Source organism: Hemitrygon akajei, chromosome 12, assembly GCF_048418815.1.
Source record: "Hemitrygon akajei chromosome 12, sHemAka1.3, whole genome shotgun sequence".
NCBI lineage: Eukaryota > Metazoa > Chordata > Chondrichthyes > Myliobatiformes > Dasyatidae > Hemitrygon > Hemitrygon akajei.
In genome coordinates, this window is record NC_133135.1 from 19,707,135 (window position 1) to 19,734,506 (window position 27,372).

Consider the following 27,372-nt stretch of genomic DNA (forward strand, 5'->3'; position numbering starts at 1 on the left):
TGGAGTATTCCTGTGGCGACCACTTTTTGTTAACCCATACATGGATTTGGGTGTGTTAGGTGGCAACCACTTGTGTTAAGGAATATTCCGTAACTGTCACCCTGTGATATCCCTAGGTGGATTTTGGAACGCTACTCAACGTCTGGAATCTACTGTGACTGCTATCTTGTTTTCCCAGCATGGATCCTCTGGAATTTTCCGTGATCGTTGCCTTGTGTCATCTTAGTGTGAATTTACAACTTTCTTTCCCCCACCTGTTTCCATGGATTTCTGGAATCATCTAGATTGCCATTTCTGGGACTGAGTTTGAGTAAGATTTAAGAAGAACTGTTCCCAAACCTGACACCGTTTGTGAGCTACAAATGCATAGCACTGTTAATTTTTGTTTAGGGGAATAATTTGTTTAATTGTCTGTATTTTGGGTAGATACTGAAAATATAGTTGTTTAACATTAAAAACTGAGTCTGTGGTCTGTTGCTGCTGGTACTTAACACCCACCCTTCTACTTCATCCAAACACAAAGAGGAGGGGACTCAGAACAGATCACTGCAGAACACCACTGCTCACCGACCTCCATGCAGAATATGAACCATCTGCAGCCACCCTTTGCCTTCTGTGGGCAAGCCAATTCTGAATCCATAAAGCAAGGTCTCCTTGAATCCCATGCCTCCTTACTTTCTGAATGAGCCTTGCATGGGGAACCTTATCAATTGCCTTTCTAAAATCCATTGCCATACCTAATAAAAGGAGACATTAAAGCTGAGGAAAGATTGATAAAAATGTAATTTAAAAAGCTGTTCATGTGCTGCAGAATTGCTGCGGGGAGCTATGGTAGGTGTCTTAAAAGGCACTATATGCATAAGGTGCCATGTAATGAGAACAAGTTGCTTGTTATGTACTTGGCTAAAGAAATACTGGCTTGTTCATGTCACTGGCTTATACATTTTAAAGGTAACTTAAATAAAGCCAGGAAAAGTAGATCATTATTCAAGGAGAAGAAGCCAGTTCAAGTTTATTGTATTCAGCCATGCACATGTACACAGCTAAACAAAACAAGGTTCCTCTGGGACTAGTTTGCAGGACACAGTACATGTGTCTCACACACAAAAATAAAGAAATATTAACGCATCTCAGAGGACCTATCCTGGACTCAACACACCGATTCAATCACAAAGAAGGCTTCGTTAGGAGTTTGAGGAGATTTGGTATCTCACCAAAGACTACAAATTTCTACAGATGTACAATGAAGAACCTTCTGAATGTGGAGGTTGCTGACATCTTCAAGGGTCATATGGTAGCGTCTGTCATTGAGGACCCTCACCATCCATAACAAGCCTACGATCATGGAAGAGGTACAAGAGTCTGAAAACCTACACTCTGATTTAGAAACATCATCTTTTCCTCTGGCATTAGATTTTCAAATCAATCCATGAAGCCAAGAATGTTACTTTGTTATTCCTTTTATTGCACTATTTATTTTTATAATTGATTTTTTTTTTTGTCTTTACACTGTTCTGCTGCCACAGAGCTAATCTCACATTGTATGTCACTGATTCTATTCTATTTGGTTGAGTATAGATTTGATGGTCTTTTAATTTTTTGTACATTCATATGTATACACAGATCTTTCTAAAGACGTACACTTGAATTGATTTGTGAACCATGTATTAATTTAGTGGTTTCCTATAATCTTAGTTGATGGATTTCTAAGGCACATAATTTCCCCTTTGTTCAGAGATAGCCCATCCTGCTGTTCACTGCATCTTCTGGCTCTGTCTTTCCTCAATTCTTATTTTCCTTGTTCTTCAGTTCACTTTGGTTTTGGCCTCCAAAGTTACCCCTCTGAACGTTTCTACATTCCCCTCTTAAAGGAATCATTGGTGACCATATTTGCCCAATCTCGTCCCTGTTCCTCTTTCACTCACCCTCATGTCATCGGTATGGTGTCCACTGTTCTATGCCAACTTTCTCTATGTAATAAGTTCTCTAGAGATGTAGGTAACTATCTGATGTGCACCATTTTAATTAAACTTGTGCATGAACCTGATGCCAAAATCCTCTGTATGTGGTTTAACTCCTGCTGTGATCCATTCTTTTCCATCTGTATTTTTGGTAGATTTGTTCAAAATATTTCATTGAAAAAGAATGAATGAAGGAAGAAACTAGAATTAATCGGTGGTTATACTCTCATTCAATTGGTGATAACATTTCCTTCTCGCTAATGATCAACACTGGCATACCTCAGAGGTGTGTGCTTAGCCCACTGTCCTACTCTCTATATACACTTGATTGTGTGGCTAGGCATAGCTCAAATACCATCTATAATTTGCTGACAATACAACCGTTGTTTGTAGAATCTCAGGTGGTGATGAGAGGGCGTGCAGGAGTGAGATACACCAACTAGTGGAGTGGTGCCACAGCAACAACCTGGCACTCAACGTCAGTAAAATGAAAGAGTTGATTGTGGACTTCAGGAAGGGTAAGACAAAGCAACACATATGAAGGTGAGTGAAAGAAGAACAGGGATGAGATTGGGCAAATACAGTCACCAATGATTCCTTTAAGAGAGAAATGAAGAAACGTTCAGAGGGGGAGCTTTGGAGGCCAAAACCAAAGTGAACTGAAGAACAAGGAGTATAAGAGGGATCAGAAGTGGAGAGAGTGAGCAGCTTCAAGTTCCTGGGTGTCAAGATCTCTGAGGATCTAACCTGGTCCCAACATACTGATGTAGTTATAAAGAAGACAAGACAATGGCTATACTTTATTAGGAGTTTACAGAGATTTGGCATGTCAACAAATACACTCAAAATCTCCTATAGTTGTACTGTGGAGACTATTCTGACAGGCTTTATCACTGTCTGGTATGGAGGGGCTACTGCACAGGACCGAAAGAAGCTACAGAAGGTTGTAAATCTTGTCAGATCCATCTTGGGTGCTTGCTTACCAAATACCCAGGACATCTTCAGGGAGCAGTTTCTCAGAAAGGCAGCATCTATTATTAAGGACCTCCAGCACCCAGAGCATGCCCTTTTCTCACTGTTACCATAAGGTAGGAGGTACAGAAGCCTGAAGGAATTTTCTAATATTGCTCAGCTACTTTTCCATTACTCAGCTTGCACCAGCTTCCTTGTCCCTGTTGATTTTAATTCTTATAATTTTTTTTCAAGGGATGTTGAGAGCTGGACTGGTGTACCACTCCAAGAAAAACCATACATACATGCTGGTGTCTTAAGTCACTGCATCTCCTTATGGTATTTGGTAGTTTTTTTTGTTCAAGATTTCTTTAATCAAACATGCTCAAAGCAGAGTAGATGAAGGCAAGTTTATTTTGTTTTGGAAAAAAAAGTTGCTTAAGAAGTTCTTTCTTTTCATTGGCACACATTCAACCTAGTTCCTTGCCAACGAAAATTGTTCAGAGATGGTATAGGAAGGCAAAAATTAAGTGTTGAGAATGTGCAATGCTTCTGTTGTTTTTTGGTCTTGAAGGAAAACTTCTCATGGGTTTAGAGGATTTGGATCATTTCCCAAGGAATGTAGAGGAGATATGTTGCACTGTTGCCGCTTTTAAAGGCTGTTCAGTTATCCTAAATCTTGATTTTTGTTTTGCAACAAATGCTGTAATTAGGACTTGTGGGAATTTCAGCCACAGTGTTCGGGTAGAATGAGTGCTTCATTTTCACTACTATATTCCGCATGCATAATATATATGCCTATGTACATATATCAATAATATGCCTAGAGCAAACTTGATGACATTCTCCATTTCCTAAACCAGTTATCCTGTGGCTTCTGAGTGAGATTATTACATTGGTGGGTTTGAACTGTGGTTTTGAATGCATTAATTAATGAACCAGAGTTATTTTGTCCTGACAGAGTAGTTTAGATTTTATTTTATTTTATTTTATTTTATTGTTCTTGTCAACACACACAGATCTTGGAGGGCCCTACAGTTTTCATTCTGGATTGTGGTGATCATATGGCAGTAGCTTTTTGAATATAAACTTGCAACAATGCAAGCCAGATGGAGCATTCAACAATCCTAAAGGTTTTACTGCTAAGAACTGATTCAGATATGCTCTTCTATCTGTCGGATTGTATGTAAGCAATAAGTAGTTGAAGTAGCTGTACTCTTGCGGAAAAATAGCCTTGAGAAACTTTGATTGCAGCCTAATGCTGTTCGGTGCATCTTATCTCCATTCTCTTAGATCCTGGTTTTCATATAGTTGTTGCCATGTGAACGATAAGGGAAGTTAAAAATCAAATTGAATAGAAAATGATCAATGGAATTGTACTGTTCTTTATCTTTGGTTTTGTTGTTTCTGGTCTTTTTCCAAACCAAAATTAGTGAGGGTGAACTTTAGCAGTTAATGTATCTTCTGCTATGTGAAAATATTCTTAGGCACAGTAGCAAAATTCTAAACATGTTCCTGAATAAATGACTTTCAGAAACATTGGAAAATTAATGCTGCTCATGGGAAGAGAGAGAAGAGGAATATGTAGGGCAACATGAATTACAAACAAGAGAAAATCTGCAGATGCTGGAAATCCAAGCAATACGCACAAAATGTTGGAGGAACTCAGCAGACCAGGCAGTATCTATGGAAAAGAGTACAGTCAATGTTTTGGGCTGAGATCCTTCGGCAGGCCCGGAGAAAAAGAGCTGAGAAGTAGATTTAAAAGGTGGGGGAGGGGAGAGAGAAACATAGGGTGATGTGTGAAACCTGAAGGGGAAGGGATGAGTTAAAGAGCTGAGAAGTTGACTGGTGAAAGAGATACAGGGCTGGAGAAGGGGGAGTCTGCTAGGAGAGGACAGAAGACAATGGAAGAAAGAAAAGGGGGAAGAGCACCAGAGGGAGGCAATGAGATAAAGGTGAGAGAGGGAAAAGAGCTAGGGGAATGGTGAAGGAGAGGTGGGGAGGGTATTACTCGAAGTTCGAGAAATCGATGTTTATGCCATCAGGTTGGAGGCTTCCCGGTTGTGTTGTTCCTCCAACCTAAGTATGGCCTCCTGACAACAGTGGAGGAGGCCATGGATAGACATATCAGATTGGGAATGGGAAGTGAAATTAAAATAGTGGCTGCTGGGAGATCCCGCTTTTTCTGGTGGATGGAGCTCAGGTGCTCGACAAAGTGGTCTCTCAATCTACGTCGAGTCTCACTGATAAACAGGAGGCCACACAGGGAACACCGGACACAGTATATGACCCCAACAGACTCAGAAGTGAAGTGTTGCCTCACTTGGAAGGACTGTTTGGGGTCCTGAGTGGTAGTGAGGGAGGAGGTGTAGGGGCAGATGTAATGCCTGTTCTGCTCGCAAGGATAAGTGCCAGGAAGGAAATTAGTGGGGAAGGACGAATGGACAAAGGAGTCACCTATGGAGCGATCCCTGTGGAAGACAGAAAGTGGAGAGGAAGGAAAGATGTGCTTAGTGGTGGGATCCTGTTGGAGATGGCGGAAGTTGCAGAGAATTTTGTGCTGGACGCGGAGGCTGGTGGTTGGTAGGTGAGGACAAGAGGAGCCCTATCCCTGGTAGCGTGGCGGGAGGGTGGGGTGAGAGCAGACAAGTGAAATGGAAGAGTTGTGGTTGAGGGCAATGTTGATGGTGGAGGAAGGGAAGCCTTTTTCTTTGAAGGAGGAGGACATCTCCATTGTTCTGAAATGAAAAGCCTCATCCTGAGAAAATTAATTGTTCTTTCAGGCTCTCTGACTGGAGCATGGACCTTTCTATGCTGTAAAACTGTCCAAGACTTTAAAAGAGCAGTTCTGGTTTCCTTCTGTGTTGATCCATTTGTTTCTAATTGTCAATATTCCTTGCTTTTTTTTTAGCAGAAGGCTACCATGATGGCAACCTTGGAAAGCTTGTCAAAAGATTCTTTCAGTTTGCATCAAAATGGACAATTGAAGAATGATTCTGGTAAAGAAAACAAACGTGGTTACAAACTTTCAAGTAAGTTATTTCTTCTGCTTTTGGATTCTTTGATGTCTTTAAATTTGTGTTAAAGCACAATACCAGTTGATTGGACTGAGCAAGGCACCATGAGTATGTTTATTTGCTATTTACTGTGACAAGTGATTTAAAAAAAACTAAGGATTCTTGAAATCACAAATAATATTTTTGTATTGGCTTCCTTCCTGTTTATCCTGTATAACTCGGACTTTAGATACAACACTGAGTCATGTCATCTGCTGAAATTCTCTGTTGAATCAGCAATTTTTGGTATATAAAGGGAGGACAGGAAGATGAATACCGGCCCTGGTGGAGGGCTTTGTCATATGGTGCATACTGAATCATCTGTAGCTCAACATCTGTAAGACAAAGGAGATGGTGATAGACTTTAGGAAGACTAAGCTTGTACTGCTCCCTGTTACTATTGATGGTGAGGACATACAAGTACCTGGGGCTGCACCTGGATGACAGACTTGAATGGAGCACCGACATTGAGGCTGTGTACAAGAAGGGCCAGAGTCGCCTCTACTTCCTGAGGAGACTGAGGTCCTTTGGAGTATGCAGGCCTCTCCTTCACATATTCTACCAGTCTGTTGTCACGAGTACAGCCTTCTATGTGGTGGTGTCCTGGGGCAATGGCATCAACACAGGTGATGCCAACAGGCTCAATAAACTGATTAGAAAGGCTGGCTCTGTTATAGGAGTCAACTGGAAGCTGTGGTAGAACAAATGACCCTCAAGAAAATCCTGGCAATTCTGGACTATGTTTCTCACACTCCGTATTTTACTTTGGCTGAACAGAGGAGCACTTTTAGTAAGAGACTAAGAGACTAAGACAACTGCACTGCTCCAAAGAGTACTATGTGAGGTCATTCTTGCCCTCGGCCATAATGAGTCAACCTATAGCTGGGGAAGTGAAGATCCCCTCCTGTTAGACTGCTTGAGGTAAATATTTTTATATTCTTTCTTCTCTTATAATAATTGCATATTTGTGTACTTATAATGCTACGGTGACATTGTAATTTCCTTTGGGATCAATAAAGAATCTATCTACAGTGATGCTAGAAAGTTTGTGAACCCTGTGGAATTTTCTCTCTTTCTGCTTAAGTGTGACCTAAAATGTGATCAGATCTTCACGTAAGTCCTAAAACTAGATGAAGAGAACCCAATTTCATAAATAACACAAAGACATTATATTTGTTCATTTATTTATTTAGAAAAATGATCCAATATTACATGTATTTGTTGGAAAAAGTATGTGAACTTCTGGGGTAATGCTTTCTACAAAAGCTATTTGGAGTCAGGTGTTCCAATCAATGAGATGAAATTGGAGGTGTAGGTTGAGGTGACCTGCCCTATAAAAAAGACACACAAAATCACATTACTAACAGAGTCTGCTCTTCTAAGAAAGAGCAAAAACATCGCCATACATCTCAAGTTTGCAAAAGACCACCTGGATGTTTTACAACGCTTCTGGGACAATGTTCTGTGGACAGGCGAGAACCTTTTGGCAGAAATGCACATTGCTATGTTTGAAGGTAAAAAGGCACTGCACAGCAACACCAAAACCTCATCCCAACTGTGAAGCATGATGAAAGGAGAATCATTGTTTGGGGCTGCTTTGCTGCCTCAGGGCCTGGACAGCTTGCAATTATTGAGGAAACAATGAATTCAAAATTGTATCAAAGCATTTTACAGGAGAATGTCAAGGTAGCTGTCCCATCACCTGAAGCTTAATAATGCAACAAGACATTGATCTGAAAGACAAGAGTAAATCAACATCAGAATGGTTTAAAAAGAAGAAAATTCATGTTTTAGAATGGGCGAGTCAAAAGTCCTGATCTTAATCCTATAGAAATGTTATGGAAGGATCTGAAGCAAGCAGTTCATGCGAGGAAGCCCAACAACATCCCGGAGTTGAAACAGTTTTGTAAGGAGAAATGGCCTACAATTCCTCAAAGCTGATGTGCAGGACTGATCAACAGTTACTGGAAATGTTTGGTTGAAGTTATTGCTGTACAGGTGTGGGGGGAGGGGTTCACACCAGTTACTGAAAGCAAAGGTTCACATACTTTTTCTAACAAATACATATAATACTGGATCATTTTTCTGAATGAATAAATGAACAAGCATAATGTTTTTTGTGTTATTTATTTAATTGGGTTCTTTTTACCTAGCCTTAGGACTTGCACACAGATCTGATCACATTTTATGCCATATTTATGCAGAAGTAGAGAAAATTCTACACGATTCAGAAACTTTCTAGCACCACTGTATCTATCTAAAATCAAAAAATACTTGAGTTAATCAGATCTCACAAAATGCAGGGAGGGAGAAAGAAGTTGATATTTTTGTTGACCGAAAGCATGAGTTTCAAGTCACAAAAAGCAGTAAGGGTAGAGAGAACTAAGTGAAAAAGTTTGAGTGGTAATGGGAGAGGCATCTTCATGCTTTTTATTAGTGTCTGTTAATGTTTCTCAAAAGCAAGGCTATGTTTCTATAGGAGGACTCCTATATTAAGGGATGGAACAATATAATGTGAAAAAATTCATTGCAAGCGCAGTTGAAGTTGCATTTTATCTTCCGATAACTGAAGGTTTATTTTTGCTGTTGTTTCTGCAGGCTAGAGTGCAGTTTGCTAGCAATAAACCAAAATGCAGTGCACGTTTTGGTTTATTGGAAGAGCATATCGTCTGAGGAGGGGGGGAAGATCTGTTATTCTTTTCAGATACCATGTGTATATTTTTCCTGCTAGTCTTATTTTTCATCAGTTTACTGATTTCAGTTTTTAAATTACTGTGGGCTTTGTCAAGGACTAGTACAGTTACAGAAGGAAAGCAAATCAAATTGTAGTTGTAAGTTATGAATTTATTTTTATATTATCCATTGGACTGAGTAATTGGAGAGTTACATGGATGGGATGACTAAGGAGGGATATGGACCAAACAGAGGAAATTGGGATGAACTGGGTGGGCACTGGTTGGCATTGACTGGTTAGGCTGAAGGGCCTGTATCTGTGCTATGGTGCACTATGATTGATTGTACAGATTGTTAATCTATGAATAAAAAAAAATCACTCATTTGAAAACTGAGCAGGTGTGTAAATAAACCCTGATGCATTCATATTTGAAATCCATAAAATGTTCTTCACATCAAGGGAATAATTACAATATAATGTGTTTAAAGTCACCCATCAATCTTTTGACATGGTAATCCTGAAATGCACGGTAATTATGGGAAAGATTGAAGGGAAGAAAGCAAAAGGAAGGCAAAGACAAATGATGATGGAGACAGCAGCCAGAGAACTGGAAATGAATACCAGTAAATTGATCCAAAAGCTCCAACTGGGCATGGCATCTGATGATGATGATGAATCCTGAAATATGAAGGACATGAAATTGAGATGATTTAAGTCAGGTACAGTAATGTACAGTACTTCCAATGTGGAAGTGCCATTGAAGTTGGTTTAAACTCCATAGGTGCATACATTGAAGTTCAGATGAGATAGAAAGCAACTTTAAATTCCAAATGAACCTCCATTGAAGCATCCTGCGGGACCAATTTCTGGTCAAGTAACTCACAGAATAAGAACTGAGTTCAGTCTCTGCTGGCTACTTGATTAAAATATCCTGAACAAATGGCATGATGGACTATAAAAGAGCAGACCTGACATTAAAGATCTGGGAGGGAGTGGTCTAGCTGAAGACATCTTGAGTAGATATTTTGTGGAGCAATTTCTGAATGAACTACAGAAATACAACATGCCATTGAAGGACAAGTTTCGCTTGGCAAATGTGAATGACCTCTTCTCGATTGCCATTTTAAAAATTATATCATGTTCCCTGAATAGAGACTTACACACAAATAAATCTTTTCTGAAATTATAGAGTCATAGAGCAGTACAACACAGAATCAGACTCTGGCCCAACAAGTGCCCACCCAGCTAATCCCAATTTACTGTGTTCAGCCCACGTCCCTCTAAGTCTTGCCCCTACATGTACTGATCCAAGTGCTCCTTAAATGATACTGTTGTATCTGCCTCAACAATTTTCTCTGCAGCTCTACCCTCATTATTCTCTGTATGGAAGAAGTTGCCTCTTAGATCCTTTTAAATTATTTCCCACTTTACCCTAAATCTATGCCCCATCCTAGTTATGGACTTCCCTACCCTGGGCAAACAACTTTCATGCACCTTATCTATGCCCCTTATGATTTTATAAACCTCCAGAAGGTAACCCCTCATTCTCATTGCACAGTACTACACTTCAAAGAATAAAGACTTGGGCTGGCCAGCCTTTCTCTATAACTCAGACCGGCAACATCCAGATTTAGGAGGCACAGTAGCATAGTCGTTAGTGTAACTTACAGCACCAGCGATCCGGGTTCAATTCTCCTGCCGCCTGTAAGGAGTTTGTACATTTTCCTCGTGACTCGTGGGTTTCCTCCACGTACTCTAGTTTCCTCCCACCTTCCAAAGACATACAGATTAGTAGGTTAATTTGTCACGTGTGTAATGTGTGGCATGGGCTTGTTGGTGTGGAAAGGCTTGTTACCGTGCTGTATCTCTCCGCAGAAAAATCCTTGCAAATCTTTTCTGCACTGGTTCCAACATAACCATTTCTTTACTATGTAAGTGTGACCAAAACTATACATAGTACTGCAGGAGCAGCCTCATCAATGACTTGTACAACTGAAAAAATATGCCTCTATTCCTATCCTCCTTGTCCTGAATAATGAAGGCCAGCATGCTAAACACCGGCCTGTCTACCTGTGATACTGTTTTCAACAAACTCTGCTTTTATATTTCTAGGTTCCTCAGTTCTGTTATACTCCCGAGTGCAACACCATTCACAGTATAAATCCTAAGCTAGTTTGACTTTCCAAAATTCCATCAGCTCAATCCTTTCTCTATTGAAATCCATTAGGTACTCCTCAGCCCATTTCCCTAACTGATCATGATCTTGTAATCTGCGATGATCCTCTTCACTATCAACGATATCTCCTAATTTCATGTCCTCCACAAACTTACTGATCAAACCTCATGCATTTGTTTCCAAATAATTTTACATTATTAGAGTCCCAGTGCTGATCCTACAGAACACCAGTCACTGGCCTCTGTTTGATAAACAACCTCAAACTACCACCCTCTGCTTCCTAGCTCCAAGCCAGTTTTTAAATCCACTTAACTAATTCTCTCTGGATTCCGTGGGATCTGTCCTTAGACCAGCCTACCATGTGGGATCTTCTTGGAGGCCTTGCTGAAGTCTCACTCCACTACCTTACTCTTTTCTACCTTTTTGGTTACACTAAAATATTCATCAATCATGATTTCTCAACACAAACCTATACTGACTCTTTTTTTAAAAAAACTTTTTTTATTGAGTTTTCAAATAATTACAGAAAGAAAAAAAATATACCCTTCCCCCCCTCCCCTTAGCCCCTCCCCCCTAACATCCCTATATAAAAAAAAGAAAGAAAGAAAGAGTGCCTGGATATCGGAAGATCCCCACATGCTCCACGGAGTTCGTAATAACTTTAGTATATATATTTATTTCTTTCCCAAATAACCAATTATTTTATCTTCGGAGCACCTATATATTTAATCCTGTCTTTTGTAAATAAGGGCGCCAAATTTTCAAAAATGTTTCATATTTATCTCTTAAATTATAAGTAATTTTTTCAAGTGGAATACAGCTGGAAATTTCATTCTTCCAACGATCTATACTTAAGTATGCATCCGATTTCCAAGTAACTGCAATAGCCTTTTTGGCTATTGCCAGTGTAATTTTTATGAATTCTTTCTGATATTTATTCAATTTGAGTTTCGCTTTTATCCCTTCAATATCGCCTAATAAAAATAATATTGGATTATGTGGAAGTTGTGTTCCAATAAAACTCTTAATTTGTCCAAAAAGGTTGAATTTTAGAACAAGACCAAGTAGAATGTAAAAAAGTACCGATTTCTTGGTTACATCTGAAACACTGATCAGATAAATTTGGATTTAATTTATTTATTTTTTGTGGTGTAATATATAATTGATGTAAAAAATTATATTGCACTAATTTTAACCGGACATTTATTGTATTTGTCATACTATCAAGACATAGTCTTGACCAAATTGTTTCTTCAATTTTAATATTCAAGTCACTTTCCCATTTTTGTCTTGACTTATGGACTCCTTGATTAATTGCCTGTTTTTGAAACAAGCTATACATACAATAAATAAATTTTTTAGTTTTTCCTTTTTAAATTAAAGTTTCTATTTCATTAGATTTCGGCAATAACATTGTTTGACCTAATTTTTCTCTTAAATAAGCCCTTAATTGGAAGTAACAAAAAAGTGTTGTTTGATACTTTATATTTATTCTTTAATTGATCAAATGACATTAATATACCTCCTTCAAAACAATCTCCTATATATCTAATCCCATTTTGAAACCAATTATATGAAAGTTGATTATCCATTGTAAAAGGAATAAGTCTATTTTGAATTAAAGATCTCTTTGCTAATAAAGATTTCTTTGTCTCATCATCAACATTTATCTTATTCCATAAGTCAATCAAATGTTTTAATATAGGAGATTCTTTCTTTTCCCGTATCCATTTAGATTCCCATTTATATATAAAATCTTCTGGTGTATTTTCTCCTATTTTATCTAGTTCTATTCTAATCCATGCCGGTCTATCTTTCTCAAAAAAAGATGCAATAAATCTAAGTTGATTTGCTTTATAATAATTCTTAAAATTTGGAAGTTGTAACCCTCCTAGATCAAATTTCCGTGTCAATTTTTCCAACGATATTCTTGACATCTTACCTTTCCAAAGAAACTTCCTCACATATTTATTTAACTGTTGAAAAAACTTCTGGGGTAGTTGTATTGGTAGTGATTGAAATAAGTATTGTAGTCTAGGGAATATATTCATTTTTACGGTATTTACTCTACCTACTAATGTTATTGGTAATATCATCCATTTATCAAGATCTTCTTGGAGTTTTTTCAATAATGGTAAGTAATTTAATTTATATAAGTTCTTTATATCATTATCAACACTTATACCTAAATATTTTATACCATTTGCTGGCCATCTAAATTGAGTTATTAATCAACATTGACTATAATCTCCTTTAGTAAGAGGTAAAATTTCACTTTCATCCCAATTTATTTTGTAACCTGATATTTTCCCATATTCTTCTAATCTATAGGATAATTTATGCAACGAGTGCAATGGGTTTGTTAAATAAAGCAGAACATCATCAGCAAATAAGTTAATTTTGTATTCTTCCTGATTAACTCTGAAACCCTTAATATCTGGGTCCATTCTAATTAATTCAGCTAATGGTTCTATCGCCAACACAAATAAAGCAGGTGATAATGGACAACCTTGCCTAGTTGACCTTGTTAACTGAAATGGTGTTGAAATTTGACCATTTGTCACTACTTTAGCTTTGGGATTAGTATTTAAGGTTTTAATCCATTTTATAAAAGATACTCCTAATCCATATTTTTCCAATACCTTAAATAAAAAATCCCATTCCAATCTATCAAATGCTTTTTCTTCATCTAAAGCAACTGCCACACTCATTTCCTCCCTCTTTTGAGCCAAATGAATTATACCAAATAACCGAGTTACATTATCTGCCAATTGTCTATTTTTAATAAATCCTGTTTGATCCATATGTATTAATTTTGGTAAGTATTTAGATAATCTATTAGATAAGATTTTTGCTATTATTTTATAATCAGTGTTTAACAAAGAAATAGGTCTATATGATGTTGGCTTTAAAAGATCTCTATCTTTTTTTGGCAATTCTATTAAAGTAGCTGTCGAAAAAGATTCTGGAAGTTTATGCGTTCTTTCCGCTTGATGTATTAACTCCATAAAAGGAGGAATTAATAAATCTTTAAACTTTTTATAAAATTCAGGCAGAAAACCATCTTCTGGAGATTTATTACTTTGAAATGATCCTAGAGCTTCTTCGACCTCTTTTAATGTAAAAGGCATATCTAATCCCTTCTTTTCTTCCGTATTTAATCTTGGAAGAGTTATTTGTGATAAAAACCTTTCTATCTTGACATTATCATTTTGTGATTCTGATTTATACAATTCAGAATAAAAATTCTTGAAAGTTTCATTAATTTCTAAAGGTTTATAAGTAATTTTATTTACTCTTGTTCGAATTGCATTTATGGTTTTAGAAGTCTGGTCTGTTTTTAACTGCCATGCAAGGACCTTATGTGATCTTTCACCTACTTCATAATATCTCTGTTTAGTTCTCATAATTGCTTTTTCTGTTCGATATGTCTGAAGTGTATTATATTGTAACTTCTTATTAATAAGTTGTCTTCATTTTTTCTTCTGTCATATATCTTTGAGATTCTTTTTCTAATTTTGTAATCTCTTTTTCCAGTTGATCTATTTCTATCATATATTCCTTTCTTAATTTTAGAAGTATAACTTATTATCTGACCTCTCAAATATGCCTTCATTGCTTCCCACAATATAAATTTATCATCAACTGAATGTGAATTTGTATCTAAAAAGAACTGAATCTGCTTTTTCATAAAATCACAAAAATCTTGACGTTTTAGTAATATTGAATTAAATCTCCATCTATAAATTGATTCCTCTTTATCTATCATTATCATTGTCGTTATCAAAGGAGAATGATCTGACAATATTCTCGCTTTATATTCCATATTTTTCACTCTATCTTGAATATTCGTTGATAATAGGAAAAAATCTATCCATGAATATGTTTTATGTCTATTTGAATAAAATGAATAATCTCTTTCTTTTGGGTTAATTCTTCTCCATATATCAATCAAATTTAAGTGTTTCATCAATGATAGAGTTAATTTTGCTACTTTTGATTTTGTGACAACCTTTGTGGATCTATCTAAAACTGGATCTAGACAAAAGTTAAAATCTCCACCTATTAATATTTTGTCATGTGCGTTAGCCAAATTCTAAAAGACCTCTTGTATAAATTTTACATCATTTTCATTTGGTGCATAAATATTCATAAGAGTCCATAGTTCTGAAAAAATTTGACAATGTATAATTACATATCTTCCCGCCGAATCAATTAATACGTTTTGTATTTTAATTGGTAAATTTTTATTAACCAAAATTGCAACTCCTCTCGCCTTTGAATTAAATGAAGCCGCAATAACATTTCCAACCCAGTCTCTTTTTAATTTCTGATGTTCTATCTCTGTTAAATGTGTTTCTTGTAAAAAAAAAGCTAAATCTATTTTCATTTTTTTTAATGTATGTTAAGATTCTTTTTCTTTTCACTGGTCCATTAAGCCCATTAACATTAAAATTTTAAAAATTCAGTAAATTAGTCATTATTTTTAATTATGTTATTCCAATCTATGATAATACCTAATCTTTCAACTTTCGTGGTATCTTGGGAAATCTTTCTAAAATTCTCCATGTTGCTATGTGTGTCCCCTCCGATCATCCAGGCAGAAAGATAGAAGAAAAACAGAGTATAAAGAAAAAAACAAAATACCCCCCTACTAATGTTGTGAAAAAAAAGAACACAACATTACCCCCCTCTGTTGTACGGGTCATGGCAATTGCCATGATTACACACGTGAATCCCGTAGTAATAGATCCAAAGCTCCCCAGCCCCCCCCCCCCCCCGCAACATAAAAAAGTATATATATAAGAAGAAAAAAATACTATTCTCAATTAGTATTTCTGAAATTTTGCTTTTCTCCCCTGTATCATCCTTAAATGTCCATCACTTCCATTCACTGTCTCTGTCTTCATCTTTAATCCATTACACTTGGAAATCTCTATGTGTAATTAGTGAGTAGTTGGAAGTTTTTGTGCGAACTCCTCCACATCTCGACAATCGGTAAAAAATCTTCTTTTTCCATCCTCCAAAGAAATTATCAGTGTTGCTGGGTGACGCATTATAAATTTATAACCCTTTTCCCATAAAACTTTTTTCGCTGGGTTAAATTCCTTCTTTCTCTTCAAAAGGTTATAACTTATATCAGGATAGAAAAGAACTGCCTTCCCTGCTATCATCAATGGCCCGTTTCTCTTTTTGGCACATTGGGCAGCCACCTTCAGGATCTTTTCTTTATCTTGGTATCTTAAGCATTTTATCAAAATTGATCGTGGATTTTGATCAGCTTGAAGTCTTGGCCTTAAGGCTCTATGAGCCCTTTCAATTTCAATTAGAGTTTCTCCTTCCATTTCCAATTTTTCAGGGATCCATTTTTGAAAACAATTATTGGATCTTCTTCTATATCTTCTTTAAGTCCAACAATTTTAATATTGTTTCGTCTACTAAAATTTTCAAGCTTATCAATTTTTTCTAACAATTGTTTTCTTTCTGATGTCCAGGCAGTAATATCATCTTCCATTTTATTCATTCTTTCAACCATGTCTTCAGTTGTAGTTTCCAAATCTATAATTCTCTTTTCCATTTTTTCCTGTCTTTTTGTCATTTTATCAAACACAATCTCCATATTTATCATTTTTTTGATTACTTTTAATGCGTTTAATTTTTCTAATTTATGCATTATTTGCATCAAAGTCTTTTCTATATTTCCAGAAACACTTTTACCTCCATCTTCGTCTGATTTTTTCCAGAGAATCTGAATCTACCTCAGATTCACTTTCACTTTTGGTTTCAGTCGTAACTGGGATTTGTAGTTCTGGTTGCTCTCATTTGCGCATGCTCCTTCCTTCACGTTTGCGCAGTTCTCGTTGGTCTTTTTCTTTAGAAATGGTCGATGTTGCCGCAGTTTCCTGTTCTGTATCGCCGGTGGTAAAATGTACCTGAGCCCGCGGTTCTTTGGCAGAAGTGGGCCTTGATTCTGTTCCAACTTGCGTTGTCTTCACAGTAGTAGTTTTCTTCATCTTCTGTTTGTGAGGCATAACTTGAAACAATCCGGAGTAGTTTATAAGTAACTTTTAGAAAGTATTGACTAACTTTTCTTCACTTAAACATTAATTTACTGATTTTTTACGGGAGAGCTGGGTTCCAGCGTCTTGATCCTACGTCATCACCTGACGTTCCCCCTACTGACTCCTCTTAACTGTATTCTGTTGATGCTGGTATATCCTGTTCCTCAGAATTTCCTCTAATAAATTTCCCCATAGCAGATGAATGGCTGACCACCGTGCACTTCTTGGCTTGTCCTTGCCACCCTCAAACAATGGAACAACATTAGCCACCTTCCACTATTCAGGAACTTCACCAGTGGCTAGCGATGAAGCAGACAACTCAGCAAGGAATTCTGCAGTTTCTTCTGTAGCCTCCCACAAAGTCTGAGACAAATTCAGTCAGGTCCTGTGGATTTTTTCACCTCTATGTACTTTAAAGCTGTAAATACCTATTCCCTGGCAATATGAGTGCACTCTGAAACATCTGCACTTATTCCCCTTATTTCTAAAGCAATCATGATTTTCTTCTCAGTAAACACTGAGGAAAAATATTCATTCAATGTCTCACCTGTGGTTTGAGACATGGGTGGCCCTGCTGGTCTCTTAGTTGTCCTACTTTCTCCCTAGCCCACCTGTTACTCTTAATATAGTTAAATTTCTTGCTATGGTATGATGTCCTAGAATCTGTTGTGGGCCCAGGCAGTCATATCCAAAATGGCAGTTAAGAATACTGTTACAACATTCGCAACACAGCAGCAACAATGAATATTAAATTGAGTCAGGTTTTATAAACAAACATAAACATTTATTAAACTCTGCTCAACAAAAGTGAAAAGTAAACGAACAACTAACTTAACCGGAAGTTAACTGTGTCGTGGTTACTTGAAATGACTTGGAGACACAGACAATTCTTCAAGAAAATTAAACCTTTATTTGCAAACAAAGGCTGAGGCAATCGATGAACTTGTCACCGAAAGCCCACCGAGCTCCGGTGTACAGCATTCTTTATAGTAATTTTTTATCTCAGTTACATTTCGGTTTTATTAGCATACCCAATCAATTTTTAGTTGCATATCATCTATATATGAATTAATTAATCGCTTTTGCCTAGTCCGCGGTACGTCACCATTGTTTTTCACCCGTTTGCATTGGGGCCTTATTCGTGGCCAAGATTATGTTTTTCAGACAACCTCCCTCACAGTACATTCCTGCTCGCAGCATCCTGTCCGCCACCGTTATCTCGTACTAAACAAAGGCGGAGTGTAATACATGGGATATATCGCAGCTAATAGTGTAGCAAAACAAGCAGGTGTACTATAAGTGCCATAGTATGCAGCTAAGAGAGTACAAAGTATCTAGTGAAAACAACACATAACAAAATGTGCCTAGTAAAATAATACATATTAATATTCGGTACCTAGAAGTGATTACATAGTATAGTAAATAGCTAATACATAGTGATTATAGTTCAGGTATATATAATGATTATATCAGGTATATTTCTCAATATAATCCCCCCTTTGAGACCCACAGGGTCTCACACAGAAAGAGAACACTCAGAGGCCGTGCACCAAAGCCAAAATAAAGTCCAGCATTTTAATCCCAAATTTGGGTCAACTACAATTTCCGTACTCGGAGCTCAAAATGATCTCTCTCTGTTATCCTAGGCTGTTGAGCCAAAAACCTGTCCCTCCATAGCTGAGACAGGAAAAAAGACTCAGACACCCTTACAGACTAGTGTCCACATTATTAACACCTTCCAGTCCGCTTGATGCATCGTGCAGACTGTAACAGTACATCATCGGCTTTTCTCCTTGTCTAGGGTCAGATTCAACAATTTCCAGGAGCATCGGGAATTGTTTTGCTGTCGCACGCATTATCAAAGTCTTGAGACATGGAAAAAAACAGCACAGAATAAATGCACAACTTATCAGCACAATGCCTGCAGTCATTGCCAATTTAATCAGCCATGCATCCCATCCCCCTAGTTTGCTTTCTAACCAGTCAAACCACTGATGCCCAAATCCTGCATTCTGTTTGACCTCCTTCCGCAGATCCTTTAATTTATTCATTGCTCTGGTGAAAGACCCTTCTGGGCTAGTATTGTTCGGTATGAAAGTGCAGCATTGATCTCCAAACATCACACACACACCCCCTTTTTCTGCCAAAAGCCAATCCAGTACCTGTCTATTTTGCCACGCCATCCTGCTAGTTGCATCCAGCTGTTGCCCTAAGGCCTCCAGCGCATCGTCAGTGTAGTTGATGAACCTCTGTTGATTGTAGTATATATAATTTATCCATTCAACATTTTTGCTTACCCCTATCACAGGTATGATAACTTCCCAGTGAGCATCTCATGTGGTGTCAGGCATGTCACTCGATTAGTTTGCATGCGGTAACTCATCAATGCTAACGGTAAATCATCGACCCAATTAAGTTTAGTGTCTGCACAAATTTTGTTTAGTTTGGCCTTCAGAGTGCCATTGATTCTTTCCACCATGCCCTGTGACTGTGGGTGGTACACACATCCAAACCTTTGTTTTATTCTCAGTACTTGTAATACCAATTTGACCACCTTTTGGATGAAGGCCGAACCGTTGTCCGAGCTAATCTCCGAAGGTATTCCAAACCTTGGGATCACTTCATTTGTCAGGAACCTTACCACTGTTCCTGCCCCTTGATCCTTCGAGGGTATTGCCTCTACCCATCTGCTGAACCTGTCAATTACCACCAGAATGTATCTTTTTCCTCTTACCGTCTTTATCATATCTACGTGGTCGATCACCAGATGTCGAAATGGTCCTTCAGGCACGGGTATGTGACCTGTTGGGGTTGCAATCCCCCTTCGAACATTATTCTGTGCACAAACCTCACACTGTGCTAAAATATAGTCTACCGAAGCCTGTAGTAAGTAAGGCGACCAGAAACCATCCTTTTTTATTTTCCTTATTACTTCCCCCCTTGCACAAAGGTCCACTCCATGTGCTTCTGAAATTAGGATAGTCAACAAAGGAGTAGGAGCTACCCACAAACCATCCTCTGTGCTCCACAGGCCTTCTAAGTTCTGCTTGCCCCCCCCCCCCCCCCCCCATCGCCTCCACATTGTCTGTTCTGCCAACGTTGCCCTACCTTGCATTTCAACCAGGTCCTCTATCATGGGTTCCAGCTCTAGGCTTACCTGGGGTGCAATAATAACTGATGTACACCCAGACGCTTTCCTGGCTGCTTTGCTTTTCCTGTGCCTGTCTCTTGTGTTAGAACCGCTGTGACATAACCCTCCTGTCGGTTGGATACATACAAATGAAAAACCTTCTCGTAGTCAGGCAAAGCTGGTGCTGACTGCAATTCCTGCTTAATAGTATTGAAAGCTATCTCCGCCTCTCCATTCCACTGTAATCCGTTCTTCAAATTTGTATGGCCTGCTTCCTTCATTATCTTTCTCAGTGGTGCTACAATCTCAGCATATTCTCCAATCCAGTCTGAGCTATATCCTGTCATTTCCAGAAACGTCATCATCTGCCCTACTGTTTGGGGCCTTGGAGCCTTCGTAATCACCTCAATCTGACTCGGCGCTACTGCCTTTACGCCTTTAGATACCATCCTTCCTAAATATTCCACCTGCTGCTTACAAAATTGCAGCTTTTTCTTAGATACTTTATGCCTTCCATACGCCAGTTTCTCTAAAAGTATCACAGTATCCCGTTCACACTGCTCTTCACTTTTAGAGCAAATCAACAAATCATCCACATACTGTATCAGTGTACTTTCCAGTGAAATGCCATCCAAATCTTCCTTCAATATTTTATTAAAAACGTGGTGAATGCTTAAATCCTTGTGGCATTCTAGTGTAGGTGTACTGGTTGCCTCTGTATGTAAATGCAAACAAATACTGACACTGTATGGCTAGGGGAATGCTGAAGAAAGCCGAACACAAATCAATTACTGAAAAGTAGCTTGCTTCTGACGGGATATTAGTCAGCAGTGTGTGTGGATTCGGGACCACTGCTGCCACATCCTCCACTACCTCATTCACTGCTCGTAAGTCATGCACCAGTCTCCATTTAGACCTGTCCGCTTTTGGGACAGGCAACAGCGGAGTATTGCAGGTGCTGTTTACTCTCTTAAGCACTCCTGCCGCTAACAGTCCCTGTATTGTCGGCGCTATACCTTCCTCTGCTTCCGGTCTTAAGGGATATTGTGGTCTCCTAGGTGGAACTGCTCCTTTCTTTAACCTTACCTCCACAGGACTGGCTGTTTCTATTTTGCTCACGTCCGTGTCATGTTGCGACCACAGAATAGATGGCAACTTGTCCAATATTTAATTTTTCTGCCGACCCCTTGCCTGCCCCAACAACGGCATGTGTGGCTGAGGAGTTACTTCAACTTCCTTCATAGTTCCTGTCACATCTATGTTTACCCCTATCTTAATGTAGTTGTTGTCTCCGGATATCCATACCTCAGGCATAACCTTTCTCCAAACCGTTACGGTGCTTACCTGCTTTACCAGGGGTCCTAAGTCTTTAGACTGGTATCCCTCATTTACCAGCAAGGTTATGTGGGGTACAGCTTCCGGTATCCTGTACCATTCTTTCAAGAAGGTATTCCACCTGACTTGCAGGGCTGCCCCCTGCTTCCCAATTACAATGGCTTCCCCTTTTAGGTGTTGTCGAATATCTGTCCTCATGTTCCATCTCCTCTCCCCCTCCTTATTCTGAGCCTCATCAAAAATTACAGTGCAATGTAACTCAGATTTGGGCGCTACAGCCTCAGGTAATATGGCCTGCACGCCCTGTTTCCACTTTTCCCAGGTATCCCAGATCTGATCTTCTATGTCCCCTATCCAAAAAACATTGGCTCTCTTATCTTCTCGCACTATCAATTGAGCCCCTGCTCTTTCCACACTTAACCCATTTCTGGTGCATTCTAATTTTAATTCCAGTTTCAATAAAGCATCTCTGCCTAACAAATTAATCGGAGTTCCTTTAGATACTAGTACTGGTAAGACAATTCCTTTATTTCCCATTTTCAAATGCACTGGAGCCATGCACTGTGTCAACTGTGTTTTCCCCGAGAATCCTACCGTCTTTATAAACTTTCCTGACATGGGAAGGTGAAGGGCATACTGTGGCTGTACGCAAGTGTACGTGGCTCCAGTATCTATCATCATTGGTGTCAGTTGCCCTTCTAACCTGAACCATAGGTTCCTCCTCTGCCTCCCTCGTTATCATTGGGTATGTCCCTTCCCACTCGAGTTCTCGGGGCACCCCTAGTACCTTGCATAGGGACCCCCAGGAGCCGGCATGTAGCCAAACTGTGGCTCCCTTGCCATCGGCTCCTGCTGATATGAGACAGGCCATGGTTTAAATGGGCAGTCTTTCTTCATGTGTCCAGGCTGGCTGCATCCCCAGCACAATCTTTCTGCCTCTACTTTCCCCCTGTCTCCTCTCTAATCCTCTTTGCCCATAACTCCTCTGCCCCCCTCCTTGGGAGTTCCAGTCCTGTCTGGGCTGTTGCTTAACTCTACTCTGTCCCCAATAGGGCATCTGTGGAAATGTTCCGCCGGAGACATTCATTATTGGCATGGGGTTTTCTGGCCCTTGACTGACAGAATGACCGGTTCCTCCATCTAATGGTGTAATGGCTGTACTCACACTAGTGATGGCTGGCAGCATCTTTTTGCTTTTTTCTTTGTCCTTCCTTTTCAGTTCCTTGAGCTGCATTTGCAATAGCTTTCGCTGCACTTCTTCTTGCTGCTCAGCCAGCTTTCGTTTGTCTCTCCGATATTTCTCCACTGCTTGGACTACATGATCACTGAATGTTTGTGGGGTCAATGATGACAGCCCAACCACCTCCTCCAATTTAGACTTGACCTGCGGAGGCATTGCATCCAAAATGCTCTGTCGGAACAGTGAGTTCAGAAACAAGTTATTTTCCACCTCTTGCTCAGTCTCCTGTCTCCACTTTTCAACTGGTTTTCTACATAGGCTGCTGGGTTTTCAGTGTCTCCCAGTAGTTCCCCCTTTAAGGCTTTGGGGTCTACTCTGGGTGGATAAAGCTTCCTGAGGGCCTGCCATACCCTCTGTCTCACTGGATCGAAATTGGCCCCATCAGTCTGTGGACTGTCCACATTCTGTAAGCCAGCCATATCCATCAGTTCTTTCAACTTGGAAGTTCCCATCAATCTTATCAGCAGTGCCTTCAAATCTCCCATAGCCAACAATCGTCCCGTTGTTTCCTCCTCAAAGGCTCTAATCCACTTTCCTGCCCCCTCGTGCAGTCTAGGCAGAGTATTTTTCAGCCCTTCCAGGTCCTGGGATCCCCAAGGGATATACTGTACTTGTCCTGATCCCTTTACCAGCAGTGGCAGCATCTCCTTCTCCCCGTTCCATGTAATCAAGCTTCCTTCCTCACTTGGTTCTTTATCTATTGCTGGCCCTAATACTACTGGCTGCCACTCATACCTTCCTGGGGTATACCTTCTTCCTTGCTCCTTCTCCACTCTAGTCCCCTCTCCCATCTCCAATATCTGCTTCTCCGTCCTCTCTCGTATTTCCTCCAAACTCTCGTCTCCTACCTTCCTCCAACTTCCTCTCAACTCACTCCATTCTTGCTGTCTAGATGATAACTGTTCTCTTCTAGTCTGTCTGTCTCTACAGTATAACCGATACTCCTCATAATCCCTCTTCTCTCTCAGCTGCTGTAGCCTTTCCACTTCTCTTTCCATCTCCCTTCTTTCCTGTTCTATCTTTATCTTTTCTCCCTCTATCTCATTCTATATCGCCGCTCTTTTCCTTCTCGTATTGTTTTTTTCCCTCCTCATTATCCCAAACTTAGACTTTTCCCTGCATGTTTACTGTTCCCGTCAGCAGGGGGCACTGCTTAGGGGTTCCTTCCTCATTATAGGGAGGGGGTTTTTCTGTTTCTTTCGCATCCGGGTACGGAGCTGAAGCCAGCTTCTCACCGTACCCTCCTCTCTCTCTAACAGGCTGTTTTTCCAGCACCTTAGTGCCTTCCTCGTTTGTAATCAATATTCTACCTGTCCTCCTCAGCCTTTCTCCCTCCGTTCTGAAGAGTTTTAACACTTCCATTTCTCGTTCTCTTTTTTGCCCTCTTTTCTTAGATTTATCTTTCGGTTTGTAATTTTTTAATTAGTCCCTCCATTTCTTCGCACAAACTTACATCAAACGTTCCTTCTCTTGGCCACTTTGTGACCAGGTTTTTGGTTCTTTTTTCCCATTTTTCTGAAGTTTTTGTGATCTCATATTTAATTAACAGGAATTTTTTGCTCAGAATCTCTACTGCCGTTCCTTCACCTGTCATGTTATTCTCTCTTTTTAAGGTATTTCAGAGATTCACAGTTTGTTTACTGGATAATATTATTTACTCTAATTCTATGCCTAGTCTATTCTGTTCTGCCCGTGCAGACCTCTATTCAGAGCGGTACCCACAGAACTTGCTCTTTGCACCTCGTCTGTTCAGACCCTTATCTCTTAAGGCGGTATCCACGAGGATTTTCTACTCTAATTCTATTCTGTTTTCCCTTACCCTGCCCGTTCAGCCCTTCGCTCTGTGCGAAGCGGTATCCACAGGGATTTACTCTACTTTTCCTTACCCTGCCTGTTCAGCCCTTCGCACTGTGCGAAGCGGTATCCACAGGGATTTACTCAATTTTCCTTACCCTGCCTGTTCAGCCCTTCGCACTGTGCGAAGCGGTATCCACAGGGATTTACTCTACTTTTCCTTACCCTGCCCGTGCAGCCCTTCGCTCTGTGCGAAGCGGTATCCACAGGGATTTACTCAATTTTCCTTACCCTGCCCGTGCAGCCCTTCGCTCTGTGCGAAGCGGTATCCACGGGGATTTACTCAATTTTCCTTACCCTGCCCGTTCAGCCCTTCGCTCTGTGCGAAGCGGTATCCACGGGGATTTACTCAATTTTCCTTACTCTGCCCGTGCAGCTCTTCGCTCTGTGCGAAGCGGTATCCACGGGGATTTACTCAATTTTCCTTACCCTGCCCGTTCAGCCCTTCGCTCTGTGCGAAGCGGTATCCACGGGGATTTACTCTACTTTTCCTTACCCTGCCCGTGCAGCCCTTCGCTCTGTGCGAAGCGGTATCCACGGGGATTTACTCTACTTTTCCTTACCTTGCCCGTGCAGCCCTTCGCTCTGTGCGAAGCGGTATCCACAGGGGTTTACTCTACTTTTCCTTACCCTGCCCGTGCAGCCCTTCGCTCTGTGCAAAGCGGTATCCACAGGGATTTACTCAATTTTCCTTACCCTGCCCGTGCAGCCCTTCGCTCTGTGCGAAGCGGTATCCACAGGGATTTACTCTACTTTTCCTTACCCTGCCCGTGCAGCCCTTCGCTCTGTGCGAAGCGGTATCCACAGGGATTTACCAACACCACGTGTAATTTTTCTTAACTTCTTATTAATTTATTTGTACTTACCCTCACTACAGTATTCTTGATCAATCCTCTGAGCCTCCTCTGTTAACCCCCAATTCTGCCAGATTCTTTGGACCGGAGAGACCCTTCAGCAGTGGTTCCACACTTCTGAGACTCCAAGACCTCCCCAAAGCCAACAGAATTCTTAGTCCAAATTGTCGCAAAAAGCGCTTACCTTTTGTTTGGGTGCACCCTTAATTCTGTTAGCCTTATGGGGGTCCCTAGAGGACTGGGAAGCGTCCCCAATCTGCCGTTTCTTTTCCACGGGTCTCTTTCCAACCCTGCTCGCGGTCGCCAATTTTGCCGTGGTTACTTGAAATGACTTGGAGACACAGACAATTCTTCAAGAAAATTAAACCTTTATTTGCAAACAAAGGCTGAGGCAATCAATGAACTTGTCACCGAAAGCCCACCGAGCTCCGGTGTACAGCATTCTTTATAGTAATTTCTTATCTCAGTTACATTTCGGTTTTATTAGCATACCCAATCAATTTTTAGTTGCATATCATCTATATATGAATTAATTAATCGTTTTTGCCTAGCCCGCGGTACGTCACCATTGTTTTTCACCCGTTTGCTTTGGGTCCTTATTCATGGCCAAGATTATGTTTTTCAGACAACCTCCCTCACATTACATTCCTGCTCGCAGCATCCTGTCCGCCACTGTTATCTCGTACTAAACAAAGGCTGAGTGTAATACATGGGATACATCGCAGCTAATAGTGTTGCAAAACAAGCAGGTGTACTGTAAGTGCCATAATATGCAGCTAAGAGAGTACAAAGTATCTAGTGAAAATAACACATAAAAAAATGTGCCTAGTAAAATAATACATATTAATATTCGGTACCTAGAAGTGATTACATAGTATAGTAAATAGCTATTACATAGTGATTATAGTTCAGGTATATATAATGATTATATCAGGTATATTTCTCAATAACTCAATTTCTCAATTTAACTAACAGCCAAACTCTGGAATAGTTCTTAAAGTGGTAAATTCGAAAGTCCAACTGATTTATACAGTCAGTAAGGAGAGACTTCCCTGAAAACTGATCTCTTCGAAGACGTGACATTACTGCTGATCCCAGCTGAGAGGTGCCTTGTCCAAAGGATTCATGACGAAGGAAATAAAACGGCTTAAAGGAACTGACCTTTTTTGCTGGAGGGTGAACACTGCACAAACTTTCCTGATCTTTCAGGGGTCATCTCAGATGCAGGCCACTATTCCTGAACGAAGATTCATTAAGGTTGATCCTTTACAAAACCGCCAAACGACACCAAATTTACTCAATCCTTCAGGTTCCCGTACTTTGGTAAAGTCTTCACTCTCCAATACTAGACTGTAAAGGTAAATCAAAGATGCAACAAACCAGAACCAGCAGCGATTGGTGAAACTGCCAGCATAATGGTTTTTGCACCTTACAATAGAAAGTAAAAACTCCACTTTAAAACGAAACTGCATCATGAGACGAATACGCAGCAAAACTAACTAATGAACTACCTAATGATCTAACCTGCGTCTCAACAGTAGTTTCCCCTTGTATACCTATTGGAATATGCCATCACATGACCTCACACCGGTAGGGCAATTACGTCATGTGACCTCACACTGGCGGGAAGATTACATCACCTCACCATCACAAGACTATTACATCATGCTCACAAGATACTCAATTACATCATGGCCATAAGACAGTCACAAGATACCCATGGGGTATGTAACAATACAAAAGTTGGAAAGGTAAAAAAATGGGATTTGCAAAGCTTTCCAAGCATACAACTAGTGAAAACTCTTAACACAAAGATCAATGACATCAATTGCAGATCATAGAAATCGCAATTGTATCAGTATAGCTGTAATTACTTGATATACAGATAAAAAATGTGGAGCTCTTCAATGTGTCATCACATATGGTCAGTGAAACTCAAGGTATCAATTTGATAATAGTCTGTCAACTGAAGGGTATCTGCATTAAACATCTAAATGTAAAACTGGTTTCTCTGAAGATAACATGGAAGAATTGATGATGTACTGTGGGGTTTTTTAAGGCCCACTGCTTATTTAC

At 39.7% G+C, this 27,372-nt stretch overlaps 1 protein-coding gene across 5 annotated transcripts in view; it reads left to right on the forward strand.

Moving 5' to 3' along the window:
- cdc7 (cell division cycle 7 homolog (S. cerevisiae)) overlaps positions 1-27,372 on the forward strand; it is a 104,470-nt gene that overhangs the window by 10,061 nt on the left and 67,037 nt on the right. For 2 of the 5 annotated variants that reach the window (XM_073062660.1, XM_073062664.1), the window contains exons 2-3: positions 2,355-2,504; positions 5,827-5,947. In XM_073062660.1, coding sequence (XP_072918761.1) covers positions 2,499-2,504; positions 5,827-5,947 — 127 coding nt within the window. In that variant the 5' untranslated portion in view covers positions 2,355-2,498. The remainder of the gene's footprint in view (positions 1-2,354; positions 2,505-5,826; positions 5,948-27,372) is intronic. The other 3 variants (XM_073062661.1, XM_073062662.1, XM_073062663.1) reach the window with 3 other exon arrangements.